The sequence below is a fragment of the Podarcis muralis genome, chromosome 6, assembly GCF_964188315.1.
Source record: "Podarcis muralis chromosome 6, rPodMur119.hap1.1, whole genome shotgun sequence".
In the NCBI taxonomy this organism is placed as follows: Eukaryota; Metazoa; Chordata; class Lepidosauria; order Squamata; family Lacertidae; genus Podarcis; species Podarcis muralis.
Window position 1 is genome coordinate 65050843 of NC_135660.1, and position 14049 is coordinate 65064891.

Here is a 14049-nt window from a genome sequence, read left to right on the forward strand (position 1 = left end):
TCTGCTCAAAATACAAGCTATGCTTAAATACAGTTTTTTAAAAGTTGCTGCAACAGGAAAAAATACACCACCAAAAACAGACTGAAGGGTTTTGGCTTACCTGCTCCTCTCCAACAGAGTCTGAATTTCAGCTGGATGCTGCAGAAGTGTTGAAGGGAATTTAGCTGCATATGTTTTGTGAATAATTATGGTGGCATGCAGTACCCTGGACACCATTACACATTCAACCTCTGAAATATGTAGGTTAAGCACCTGAACTATGAGGCCTACGTGCATTTTGTAAGTGATTGATTGTGGGTGTAATCCTACACACATTTACCTGGTAATAAGCCACCCTAATCCACTTGATCTTACTTTGGGGTTGGCATTCATATGATCGCTCTGTGTGTGTGTGTGTGTGTGTGTGTGTGTGTGTGTGTGTGCTTTAATTCACTCTTGTTCCTTTCTAGATTCAAATTAAATGAGACCTAGAGGTACAAAGGCCTTGTAAATTAGAAAGTTTTGATGAATTGTAGATTCTACACAACATGAGTATCCACTTGGCTAGACCAAGGAGAGCATTTCCCCCAATAATTCAAAGTGTGAGAGGAAATTCTCCCTTCCAGCTTTCATGAATTCTTCCCCAGTGACTCAATCTCCTGGCCCCCATGAAACACGCTTTTAATCCTACTTGACTCAAGTTTACATTTAGAGAAAACAAAATGCAGTTATAGATACTGTTTGTGTTTTCCTATAGACCAGGCACCCCCAAACTCGGCCCTCCAGATGTTTTGGGACTACAATTCCCATCATCCCTGACCACTGGTCCTGTTAGCTAGGGATGGTGGGAGTTGTAGTCCCAAAACATCTGGACGGCCAAGTTTGGGGGTGTCTGCTGTAGACTATGTGCTTTAGAATTTGCTGTCCTTTTTTAAGCACATTTTTTAAAGGGCAACTCCATGAGGAATTTAAAGGGGGCTGTGACAGCACCATGTCCCCAATCTCCCCAGTGGGTACCGGGGCTGCGTAGAGAGCCCAAGCCAGAAAGAGAGCCTCTCCCTATTGTGAGTGGTACCAGCATGGAGTGACATTCAAGATGGGTAGAAGGAACCATATAGGGACTCCATTTCTGATTCCTCAGGAGTAGCCGTGCCAGGCTGCTTGAAAAGCGGCTGTCTTTCCTCTTCTATCCCATTAAATTTGGATGATAAAACCACAGAAACACCGTGAGGAGGGCAACCCATTTAAAATGGTAAACAAGCAGCAAAACAAATCTGTGTACTGGCTTTAAATTACTTTGCCAAGTAACATCTTGCCACTTTAAGTAATAAGGGGATGGCGAATGACGCAGGAAGGTTTACTCCAAGAATAACTGGCAAGACAATCTCAACCTTAATTTCCTTTGTGGATTAAAATTATACCAAAAGGTACTTGACTATTAAAATGGATTGTATGCTGATTTAAGAGATTTTTTTTCTGTGAGGGGGACTTTGGTTTGCTGGAGAAAGGAGTAGATAGAGAAATGTGAAATAGAAGGACATAAATTAATAATTCAATAAAGGGCCGTTTCTACCACAATTATTTTCCATTTATAGTTGTAGCCAATGGACTCTGTTGGATACAATATAAATACTTGAATTTGGTGCAACGAGCCCCCAGGGATCCTTTGCTGAGTTCCAAAGGTTTGAGGATTGGGACTATGGGGAAAAGAGCACCTTGGAATGTAAACAGGTATGCACTTTAAGAAAATACCATCTTGTGGCAAAATAAGGTCATGACAAGAGAAGACAGGTGTGGAAAGCAATAAAGATATTTTTGAAGGTATACTACCAACTGTTGGAGAAAAGGGGATATGACAGATGGTGACGGCTCATGGCAGAAAAGCGTCACTGCCAGCTGAAGGTGATTTCAGTGAGATTTTGATGTGAATTCATTTATCTGTAGAACAAAATTCTTTAGCATTGGCCGAGTTATTGAAGAACATTAAGGATTGTACCAGTGATATTGAAGATTTGGCTAAAAGGACAACACCATTGGAAGGGTCAGTTTAAAAACTTTCTGAAGGGAGCCAAAATACCCCCCCCCCCAAAAAAAAAAAAAAAAGTGTATAGTAGAAGTTCAAGGTCAGGTGTCAGCTCTGCAAGCTGAGAAATAAACCTTAGAGGACAAGATTGCAGTCTCGGAGATGTGTGTGTGTGTGTGTGTGTGTGTATGAGATTTAGAGGTATACTGGAACTTTGGGAGGAAGATTTTTAAAAAAGATTGGCAAAGGAATTGACATCTTTTTCACAACTACAACCAGAGATAATGGAGAATTCAATAGACAGAGATTATATAATTACCGTAAATCATCATATGTGAAAGCTAAGAAACTCCCAGGGGACTTTTTGGTGCAAATTTCTTCAAGAGCAATGAGAGATAAAAAATTGCAAACTCATTTTCAAAACAATCTAAGCATAGAAGATCAAAGGATCATAATTCTTAAGGAAATCCCAAATAAAAGAAAGGAATACAGATTTTTGGTTGAGGCATTAAAGAAACAGAAGATGCCATTTAGATGGGAATACCCAGAGGGACTGAGTTCCACTTACAAAGTTGAAAGTCATAGATGTACAGATCTGCAAAGAGCACAAGATTTCTGGGAGGGGGAAAAAGTGGAGATAACAGAAGTATAACAACAAGACGAGTTGGAGGAATAACAGCGAGACACAAAGGAATCACACAGTTATATGGGAAACGAACTTTAGAAGGATTATAAATGAATCTGATCCAGAACAATTATGGGGTTGTGTGGAGTAAGATTAAGGAAGGCAAAGAAAGATGGAATAGGATGAGACTCTCCTTTCTGGGCAGTGGTATAGATGAATATTTCAGACAATTCCGGTGAGCTGCTTTAAACAATGGCAAAGAGAGACAGTTACATTTATCCAGCAAGGGAAAAGCCAAGGATTAAATATAAAATTTTAATAGATGTAAAAGAAAGAGGCGGATTCTCACTGCCAGATCTAAAATTATACTATGAAACAGTGTGTATTAGTTGTTTAAAGAAATGGATGCATTTAAAGAATGCAAAAGTGTTGGATTTAGAAGGATAAGGGAATGGTTTTGGGTGGCATGCTTACCTATGGTATGACAAGGGATTTTCTGAATCATTGCATAAGCAGAAGTTTATATGGTGTTTTGAGCTATGAAGCTTCTTGACTTGTTTTGGGAACTGGGAAGTAAGATGGCCCCTACTGAAGGCTTGGTTGCCAAGGTAGCTGGGGTTAAAGTGGGATAGTTGAGACCAAATGTCTTGGGGCACCCCAAGGAAATTGATACCAGTGGGGAGTCATGCATCTTTACATACTATGACCTATAACCTTTCTTGCTGTATGTAGAAGGATGTTTTTAAGTTTTATGTCTCTTTGTGTGCTGTGTTTGAAACTGCTATATAAGCTTTGTTCTAATGTGACTTGTGGCAGTCTTTTCTAACCTGCACTTCTGCTGGTTACTGAGGTTGTCCTGTTGCATTAGCTTTAATAAACTGGGTTCCTGCTGGATCTGTTGAGCTTGCTGCTGGTGATAACAATTATTTCCAATTGTTCCAATTGTTCAAGAGCTTTTGGGGTTTTTTAAGGTAAATGCCGTATACAGATAATAAGAGTGCTGCAGCTGATTCTTCTTCTGAAACATCTTAAGGAACAGATACTTAATACTTTCTATGTTATAACATAGACAGTCCTATGCCTTGGTTTCTGAATCTTAATCAGAGAAGGTCTGCAACCTGTGCTAATTGTTGCTAGACTACATTTTCTGTGATCCCTGACAGTTGGCTATGCTGGCTGGGGCTGATGTCCAACAAGTGGTGGGAACCAGGGTGCTCATCCCTGGATGTGTCCTGGGCTGTGCCTGAAACCAGAACCCAGCATGAACCACTTTCCAGCTGTGACTGCGACTTGGAAGAGAACACTTCCCTGGCTACCTTTAAGCTGCCCGACAATGGCCTGGTGGATAGGTGAGATTAGTATGAACACAAAGTTGGAAAAAAGCACCCTACTTCTGGCGCTTCCATGGGTGCAAAGCTCAGGAGTTGCTGGAAGAAATAGTGTACATTCTCCTACCTCTGGCATCATGATCTCTTTGTCAGGACAATGATCCACATCAGGATTCTTGATCTGGGATCCATTGACCCCTAGGCTTCCATGTGTGAACTTCAGGGGGCCCATAAACCAGGCACCAAAAATTATTTCAACCAATGAAACCAACGTTGCTCAGAATGATGCTCCTTCCTTCTACCTCATAGTCCTCAGACTCCTCCTGCCGTCTACGGTGGCTTCTAAGGAAATCCCTTTGTGTCTGTTTAGCTTTCTGCTTTGAAACCCAAAGGCCATGCCTGGGGGAAGGAAGGGGCTCTAGTATACTCTCCAGAGACACCATGCCACTTGCCTGCTGTACGGTTTCTAATACATCTGACCCCTGTCTCTGTTCAGGGCTGGAGCACCTGCTATATCACTCCTGTTCTTCATCACCCATTATTTCCAAGCTCCTTTCTTCTTCTGGGGTGTGTTTAGTTTCAGATCACCATGGTCTTGGTTTCATACTCCTTTCCTCTTCTCCCTCTCTGTAAGCCACTTACACTGGCAGTTCCCACCACTCATCCTCATCTACCAAGTACCTGACAGTGGCCCTAGTTCATCAACCTGTTCTGACAGTGGCCAAACAGATGCCTGTGGGATGCATGTAAAAATCTTATCTTATTTCCTTCTTGTGCCATAGAAAATTGTCTTTGTGAGAAGAATTCTGCAAGGGCGAGTCATTTCTTCCATCAGATTCTCAAAAGGGCCTATGATCCCCTCCGCTCAAAGGTTAAGACCTCTAATCTACAAGGATCTCCGTCAAATGAGAACAGGTAATATCTATTTTGTGCCTAAAAGATGAGGCCTTTGCAGAGAGAAATGTGCTTTTGCAATGCATGATCAAGCAATTCTACCATCAATTGTGTCAGTGCAAACAGGTAGATTTAATTTCATGGCAAGCAATAAGTAATAGAAACAAAACTCAGTTAACAAATTGATCATATATACATGTTATACAGACGTATTGCAGCATCTACAGTCACATGGAATTAGGGCTGGCATATTTCCAACAGTGAAAATCCAGACAGAAAAGTTGTTGAGCTTTTTTTCCGCAAATTCACATAGATAGCTAAGGTATTTTTAAGGAAAATCGCCAAAAATGACACCTCCAACATGGGTTGTCATAAGTCCTAATGGAATATATGCAGTATATATGACTTTTGTAACATTTTATTTGTACTTCAGCATCAGCTTAAATATATCAGGGAATAGTTTCTTTGGAGCATCCAAACCCCATGCAAAATCGCCATGCTGCCATTCAGGAATATTCTTATGGAAAACCAAATTAGAGATTCGAGGAAGCAACAGCTGAATGTCCTTTCTGTTTTCTATAATATCATGTCCACCATACCACACAGCAGTTGGCACAACCATGTCTTCGATTTGATAGATTGGAGGAGTGGTCTGTGGATGAAAATATCAGAATGATTAAAATGGGTTTCATCAACGAATCCGATGGTTCATATGCAGTGTCATCAAAATTATGGGGAAATGGTTCCTTGAGCATTCGTTTCAACTTTTCTTTCCTAATGTATTAACGAATCTGTCATAAATTTGTGCAGGGTTTATTCCTAAACCTTTTCTTTATCTTTTTTTGTGACCCATTAAGTTCAATGAGAGTTAATCCTAAATAAATATTTGCTTTAACACATTGAAATCTATGACAAATCCCAATCACAACAACCCTTATAATTACCGTGTTGTATATAGCTTTGTTCTTACTGCCATAGTCAAAATATTTCAGTTCTTTTGATTTAAAAACCTATAAAAGAAGGGAGAAAGTACTGAATTTTCAAATTTTTAATGCTGATATATTTATAAAGTACACATAGATTAAAAATTGGCAATATGAATTGTCAGAACCCTGTCCCCAATGCCTACATAATAATAGTAATAGTAATAGTAATAGTAATAGTAATAGTAATAATAATGTGGTATGGTAAAGGTAGAAAAGGTAAAGGACCCCTGGATGGTTAAGTCCAGTCAAAGGTGACTATGGGGTTGCGGCACTCATCTCGCTTTCAGGCCGAGGGAGCCGGCGTTTGTCCACAGACAGTTTTCCGGGTCATGTGGCCAGGATGACTAAACTGCTACTGATGCACTGAGGACCGTGACGAGTGCCAGAGCGCACGAAAACGCCGTTTACCTTCCTGCCACTGAGGTACCTATTTATCTACTTGCATTGGCAAATATGGTATAATATGTTTATATAGTCAACAAAGATCCTGCTATAAATTTCAAGCAATCAAAATATAAGTTAACTATTTTGTTGTGAATTTCTTTATACACATAAAGAGCACAACCAATCAAGGCAGTCTATGATGGATTACTAGATTGTTTTCACAAATTTGTGTGTGGTTTCGTAAGAATACATTATTGTTTTATCTGGAAACATTTTCATATTTATCTGGTTTTTAAAAAAATACAAACTGTTTTTACCAATATTTTGCATACATCACAAATGAATAAGAAAATGATATTGGAAATTGTATAAAATCATTTCAAAAATCAATCCTTAATGTTCACTATCCTAGTAATAGCCAAACTGTGTAAGGTAATGATAAATTGCAGTGTGCAAATTCAAATTAATGATCACTTCACTTCAAATATAATGAATAAAAAATCACTTTAGGTTTGAAGTTTAAGAACTACTTTTTGGCCAACGAAATAGAAAAGTTTCTCTTTTTTTCTTCTTTTGCATGACCCTATTTAAGGATATTTATTTTTGCTTTCATTTGCATGTTATTATTGCCAATTTCTACATCTGTAGACACTTATATATCATACATCACATGTAACTGGGAAACTACACCAGCAATAACTCAGGGCAAAAAAGCTCCTGTGAGTGGTAGCTTGTCATATACCATTTATTGCTATATTGTTTTTCATTTACTGTAACTTTCTTGTCACCTTCTGTAAATTAAAAAAAGAAAACCCTTATATATTCACACACAACAAGCATTCATTTGTACATCAAATGAGCTCTGAATTTTGAAATAAGGAAAAATATGCATTAAACCCCACCTGGACCAAGTGGATCATGTTTTTTACAGAAGTAAAATCTGGAAGAATTCCAGTATACACATCTGCTCGACTCTGGATTAGAGGAAAATAATAAGAATGTAAATATCTTTTAGAATCATCTCTGATTATACTGAGGAAGGAGAGAGATGAATTGCACTATAAAAACATCACCAGCATCAGAGCAATACAACATACATATACCTTGAGAAAGGGAAAGGGATATTACATAGGAAAACATCCATCTCAGGAAAAATGTAATTGTGAGTTTCCTCGTCCTAATCCTCCTACTCTTCACTGTTCTGTTCTACTTCTGTTTGTATGAGGGTAGAAATGGAATTCGGCAGGGTCAGCACAATATAGGGGGTGTCCTAAGGAAATATTTATCCACAGCCACCTGCAAGCTCAGTGTTAGGTATCAGCCTGGTAGGAATCTGCACCATGGTTGCCCAGTGAGGCCTTGTTTGTTGGGCTTTCACCCCAGCAAAGTTAAACATGGGCTGACTCCAACCAAACAGGTTTGGGGTGGTCCAAACCCAGCAGACCCATTCCATCAATATGGGGCTTGTGCAATGATGAACTGATACTGGGACCCAAGGCCATTCCAACTCTTACCCTGTCTGCTGCTGTCAATAAAAATGTGGCTTGATTTTGTACCATCGCCATTGTACAGTCTTGTTATTTTACTGCACTCAAAACAAGAAAAACCAGAGAGAACAACAAAAACCATATAGTTTAGCCATTAGGTAATGTACTAGGGTCTCTTTCACAAAGATTCTTCTCAATTCCTCTCAATTCTAGCTGCGACATGTAGAGACCTGGTCACTCAATTGCACATTTAAGGCTCCAATCCTATACATGCATAACCTTGAAGCATGTACTATTGAACTCCATCATATTAGTTACTCAATAGTCATGCTTTGGATTGCATGGTTAATTTATCTTTATCTATTAGAATAAAATATATTGCTGTTTTGTCAATATATTTAGCAACATACCACGTTTAAGTTATTTAGATTGCATCCACCAATTAGGAAAATACCTTGGATACAAAATTGATCTATTACAGGATAACTGCACACCTTGGCATTCAGTTTTTTCAGTTTATTATTAAAAACGACAAATTCTTTCTTCCCCCATATCAGCTGTAAAATAAACACACAGAGAGATCTTGGTGAGTCTCTTGAGGATTAATTTCCTAAGGAAGTATCAGTTATTCATGCAAGACCCAAGGCAGTGATTCAACTTAAAGGTTTTATTGAGGCTTTATTATTGAGAATGGGGAAAACATGGAAATGGGTCTGATTTATATACACTTCTGCTCCCCCCGCCCCCTAGTGCATGATTGGCTGTTTTGTGCCAGGCAGTGAATCACAATGCAGACCTCAAAAGTCTGGCCTGCATGGTGATGCAGACTCAAGCTCAGAGCAGGAGACACCAAGGAACATACATAACATCTTGCACGACCCCCCCCCCCCAGCTTGAGGAATGAAGTGCCCATATCACTGAACTGATTATACACACAATAAAAACCTATGAGAAATACCTACTCGGATAAATCCATCAGGAAGAATGAAAAATAGCACAACAGGTCCACTGGTGTCCACAAATGTGTAGGTAGGAGCCAAAGCCATGAAGAGCTTGACTTTCTGAGCAACCTGTGGCCTGAGTGAAAAGGCAATTAAACCTGCCAAAGAGAAAGAATTCCAGAATTCAGCAGCTTTTCCAGATATACCAGAGCCAATATGAACACTGAATCTTTGGGTCTCTCATACTGGAGAATGGTCTTATCCTAGTGGAAGAGCACATTCATGTGTGCTCAATCCAGGGGTCTCAAGGTAGGGCTGAGAAAGACTCCCATCGGATACCCAGGAAAGCTGTTGCCAGTCAGTGTTGACAATGCTGAGCTGGAAGGACCAACCGTTTGACTTGGTACTACAGCTCTCTATCTTCCTATATGCTTGTCTGCAACCAGTTTGGAGAGGCCTCAAAACCAGAGGCCTCAAAACCAATACCAAAAAACAGCACTTCAGTCCCTGCTTGTTCTTTCAATCTGAATAATTAGATCGGAACTATATCTGTGATGCGGGTTTTAGATTGTAAGAAGGTTTTAAAATTAAGGGCTCAGGCAGTAAATGGATTCCATTTGTGTCATATTACTTACCAAGTGTCCCACCCTGAGACACGCTGAGAAAATACAACCCTTCTTGCTTGGTTTTCTGTAGGATGAAATTTATTGTTGCTGGAATATCATATATCACAATTTCGTGGAAGCTGTAAGACATTACATGAACAAAATGCAAGTGAAGTTTTCTCCCCTTAGCCTCATGTTGCATTAGTAGAGCACACTATTAGAGGTGTGTATGGACTCTGCCCCAAATAATGAGGTGAATTGAGGTGATTTGGGCTGTGATCTCCCATTCCTAAAAGGGTTTGTGCCTTTAAAGAGAATGTTAGGTGATTTAAACGTGTGGTTGTCCACCCACCGCTGTCCCACTGACATCTTTGCATTGCTCCAGCTGAACCCAGACCCAGGCAATCTAGAGCTTCATCTACACATTCCCAGCAAATCCCAGATTGGTCTGATTCAGTTCAGGATCTAGGATTCATCCAGAGTGAATGCACAGTCCTAGCTATTATCCTTAGCTACATCTCAGAGCTCCACAAATTCAGCCTGCATGAATATAAAGTCATGCATTTTGTCATGTTGATGTGGGCTCTAAAAATAACAAGAAAGCGAACCATAGTCCACCATTTCCCATTTTTTGGAAGTCTTTCCAGGACTGAAGCACTTCTGACTCAACAGAAGGAAAAAAGATATGTTGGTATCAGTTATAATAAAGAGACAGTAATTATTACAATTGTCTCAACTATCCAAGCTACAAGTTGTGCTTTATACCTGAAATTCCAAAATTCTTCTTGGTCAATTGACAGGGTCTTGTGTCTTCTAGACCAGCTGGTCCCTCTAGTATTTATTATCCAAACATCATAGCCAGCATCTGCTAGAGCAAATCCTAGGCTATTGTTGGGAAGATTTGCAATCCAGATCCTACCTTCACTCAAAACACCATGTACCAGTAAAACAACTGGCTTAGGACCTGGGGGGAAACAAGAAAAAGGGCATTAGAAAATATTGTAGACAATCTACCTTTTAGATAATTTCTGTTCACTTCATTAACATTGTGCGTTGTGATGATCTTCTCTAGTCCAGAATAGATACAGTTATGTATATGACAGAGATAATTGCTTCTAACTAGGTGATGTGCCATGGCTGTCCCACCTTTGGGCACTATTTAACAATAGTTTGGCTGGCCCTATTGATATGCAGAATGAGGCAGTTGCTTCAGGTAGCAGAGGATTTGGAGTGGGAAGTCGGAAGACAGAGCTTCATAATTACCATGTTACATGCCCTGCTGTTTCCAACCCTTATATCCTAAGATAAATGAATGATGTTGTCCCTTGGCTTATCTGAATGGCTTCTGTACATGGAATGGATTGGAGAGGGCTGTTGGCCTTCTCATCAAGCAGCGAAATGTCTTGAGCAGGGCCTGACTCAATGGCGTAAATAAATCATTTAGTCCATGCCACCTCATTGTGAATGGCTCAGAAATAAGGTAGGGAAAGACAAAGGTGTTTAGCTGAGCTCAGATAGGAGAAATTGGGCAGAAGATGGTACCCCTTTTCTGAATTAAATCACCATTTATGCACCCACAAAAGCTTAATCCAAGCACTTCATTCTTACTCAACATCACACAGAGACATAGACAAAAGAGCTTCAAATGTCTTTCTGGAAAATGAACTAATTCTAGTTAAAGTTCAACATTACCAGAAAGAAACGTTTGTCCAATTGCAAAATGAACTTGTTTAGTTAATATTTGGTTCAGAGTTCAATTCAAATTATCCTTGGCAATTTCACTTAGCTTTCAGATGTTATAAACTGCTGTGCTGCCATATAAAATATAGGTAAGAAGACTTAAGATCACATCAAAACACACACAGTAGGATATGACTTATTGTCTTCAATCATTCCAAACCTTAAAGTCCAAAGAGTCTAAAGCATAAAAAAGAATGGACTTGAATATGAATTAGAATTTTTTGAAAAGTATTACCCCCAAATGAAGTTAATTCACATTCAGTTCATCCAGCAATTATGGCAACTACTGTCAGGTGTAGTTAAAAGATTTTTGAACTAATTTAGTGAACTTCGCTTAACTGAGCTAGTTAATTCTGAGCATTTAAAGCAAATATTTGTTTTCTCCGGGCTATGTGGCTTCCTATAAAAATTACCTGTCTTCCCAGAACTGTGCATTCCATAAGGAATTCTGTTTGCTTGCAAGTAGTAGCCATCCTCTGTCAGGATTTCATGCTCTTCACTTGGGTATCCCCAATATTGAATTATTTCATTCTGCAAGAACAAAGAAATTCTCAGCAAATTGAGACCTTTATTCTAAATCTAGATGTGCTACATGGGATTTTAGGTACAATGGTGCTGAGGAGAAGAGAAAATAGTCCTGGATCCTACCTTCCTCCCCTGCTTGCTGTAATGAACAAAAGCAACCAGGAGCAGCTATCGGCAAACAATGTATTAAGCATTAAACAGAACATGTCATTTGGCCTTGGGGTCAGCTAAATCCATCCATTATAATCCATCAAGCCTCTTTGGGGTAACTCAGGCAGGCCTGGAAATCCTTCTGTGAAAAGCAAATGCTTTGGAATATCACTTAAAAGAAATATGTACAAATTATTTTTTTCTATCAATAGCCTGTTGTTTTCAAATGCATCTGAACAAGCAACTCACAATAGTCATGAATTCTTGGGGATTCAAGTGCCGTTCCCTGAGGAATTCTTCTGACTCTGTTGTCTGTTGGTTTAAACACACCACTGCCCAAAACAGCCACATTGCTGACCTGTGTAAAACAATATCTGTTGCTTCAAACTCCTTAGTAAAGATTGGAAGCCTTTCTTAAAATAGTTCTTTTAAAAGATCTGTGATTTTCTTCCAGCCGGGAACACAATGGAGGTGGTTTTGGCACCTCTCAGGTAACAGTAAGAACTTGCTGTCACAACTTCGTGGTGAGTTCTGGCCCCTATTTTCCTTGCGAAAAAAGCACTATAACAAAGGCTCACAGAACTTAAACTCACAGTTGTACACAGAAGTGCACGTTAACTCTGCGTCCAGGGCTGCTGTATACCAGCTCTGTTTGCTACACCAGCTGAAACACAACCTGGCTGTGCACTGTCTCTCCAGAGTGGTAAATGCTTTGCTTATCTCCCGCTTGGACTACTGGTATGGCTCTACGTGGGGTACTTTTGAAGATGACTCAGAAATGATAACTAATCCAGAATCCAGCAGCCAGATTGGTAATTAGGAAAAGCCACCACGACCATATAAAACCAGTCCTACAGAATCTACCCTGACTCCCAGTACATTTCTGAGTACAATTCAAAGTGTTCGTGCTGATCTTTAAAGCCCTAAACAGATTCAGCCATTGCTGGGAGAAGTGTAGTTACAAGGAACCAGTATAAGGCTTGTATATAAGTATACATTTATTCAGTTTGTGATTCCCCCATGGTTGCATCAGTTCTTTGCCAGCAGATTTTGTGCAAGTGGCCTTAATTTCTGGATGTGTAACTCTGTTAAATGCAAGCTATTAAAATGTAAGACCAAAGTATGTCACCAAAAAAGAAATGAAAAAGATAAATGGAAGAAAAGATTTTTGCTTACCTGCTCCTGTTCATCAATAGCAACCGCATCTCTAATACACACTGAAGAAGACCTAGTTTGTAATAAACTGCAGAGATTATGATCACTTTCATCAGCTACTATATAGTTATGCAACACGTGTCTTTCTGCATTGTTAATTATGAAACAGACGCAGAGCAAGCAAAAGGGTTATGACAAAAGGATTATCACACACCCATCATGGCAAGTCTGTACAAAACATTGAAATGTACATTGCACTTCCTTGCATTTTTTTTAAAAAATGTAACGCACCTGAAGATTTATTTTTAAATTAGTGATATATAATTTGTATATCTACATTTATTTATTTTTGTCCTGTGTGCGTCGCCATCATTATTTTGTATCCATGTACACCTGTAAGTTGTACTCAAACTAAACCCATTGAAATGAAATCAAAATTATTCGTACCCCTTAGTGGGTCTACTCTGAGATGCAGAGCAAACAAAATGGTTAAGACAGAAGGATTATCACATACCCATCATGGCAAGTCTCTACAAAACATTGAAATGTACATAATACTGTTGAATGGTCTCTTTAAATTTGAAGGTTCATTATTGTTCCACAAGATGTGCATGTCTTTAAGGCAGTGTTTCCCAACCTTGGGCCTCCAGCTGTTTTTGGACTACAACTCCCATCATCCCTAGCTAGCAAGACCAGTGGTCAGGGATGATGGGAATTGTAGTTCAAAAACAGCTGGAGGCCCAAGGTTGGGAAACACTGCTTTAAGGGACAGAGCAAATAACATGACCTAGTTTTACAGCTGTGAAGCAGAATAGCAGGTGCTGTTAAGTTGTGTTAATTAAGCTGTGTCAGCAATTGAGTATAGTATATAAAGAGCAGCACCTTGCTCTCTCAGTACCCTGGGGGTTGGGTTGGTGGATGGGTCATGCTTATTGATATTTATTGTTGTTGTTTAGTTGTGTCCGACTCTTCATAACCCCATGGACCAGAGCACGCCAGGCACCTCTGTCCTCCACTACCTCCCGCAATTTGGTCAAACTCATGCTGGTAACCTCGAAAACACTATCCAACCATCTCGTCCTCTGTCGCCCCCTTCTCCTTGTGCCCTCCATCTTTCCCAGCATCAGTGTCTTCTCCAGGGAGTCTTCTCTTCTCATGAGGTGGCCAAAGTACTGGAGCCTCAGCTTCACGATCTGTCCTTCCAGTGAGCACTCAGGGCTGATTTCC

At 39.7% G+C, this 14049-nt stretch overlaps 1 protein-coding gene across 1 annotated transcript; it reads right to left on the reverse strand.

Moving 5' to 3' along the window:
• Positions 1 to 5110: 5110 nt before the first annotated feature.
• Positions 5111 to 12018, reverse strand: LOC114597288 (lipase member M-like). The gene is made up of 9 exons (XM_077930481.1): positions 11917 to 12018; positions 11406 to 11523; positions 10018 to 10216; positions 9283 to 9392; positions 8669 to 8805; positions 8117 to 8263; positions 7122 to 7193; positions 5794 to 5859; positions 5111 to 5501 (listed from the first exon to the last, which is right to left on the reverse strand). The coding sequence occupies exons 1-9, from the start codon at positions 12016 to 12018 to the stop codon at positions 5268 to 5270; spliced, it is 1185 nt and encodes a 394-aa protein (XP_077786607.1). The 3' UTR covers positions 5111 to 5267.
• Positions 12019 to 14049: the final 2031 nt, after the last annotated feature.

Coding starts and splice junctions, on each gene's coding strand:
- LOC114597288 (XM_077930481.1), bottom strand. CDS start 12,018: ATGTGGCTGTTTTGGGCAGTGGTGTGTTTAAACCAACAGACAACAGAG. Junction 11,524..11,916: donor CCCAAGAATTCATGACTATT/GTGAGTTGCTTG, acceptor TTGTTCTTGCAG/AATGAAATAATTCAATATTG. Junction 10,217..11,405: donor GCACAGTTCTGGGAAGACAG/GTAATTTTTATA, acceptor GTTTCCCCCCAG/GTCCTAAGCCAGTTGTTTTA.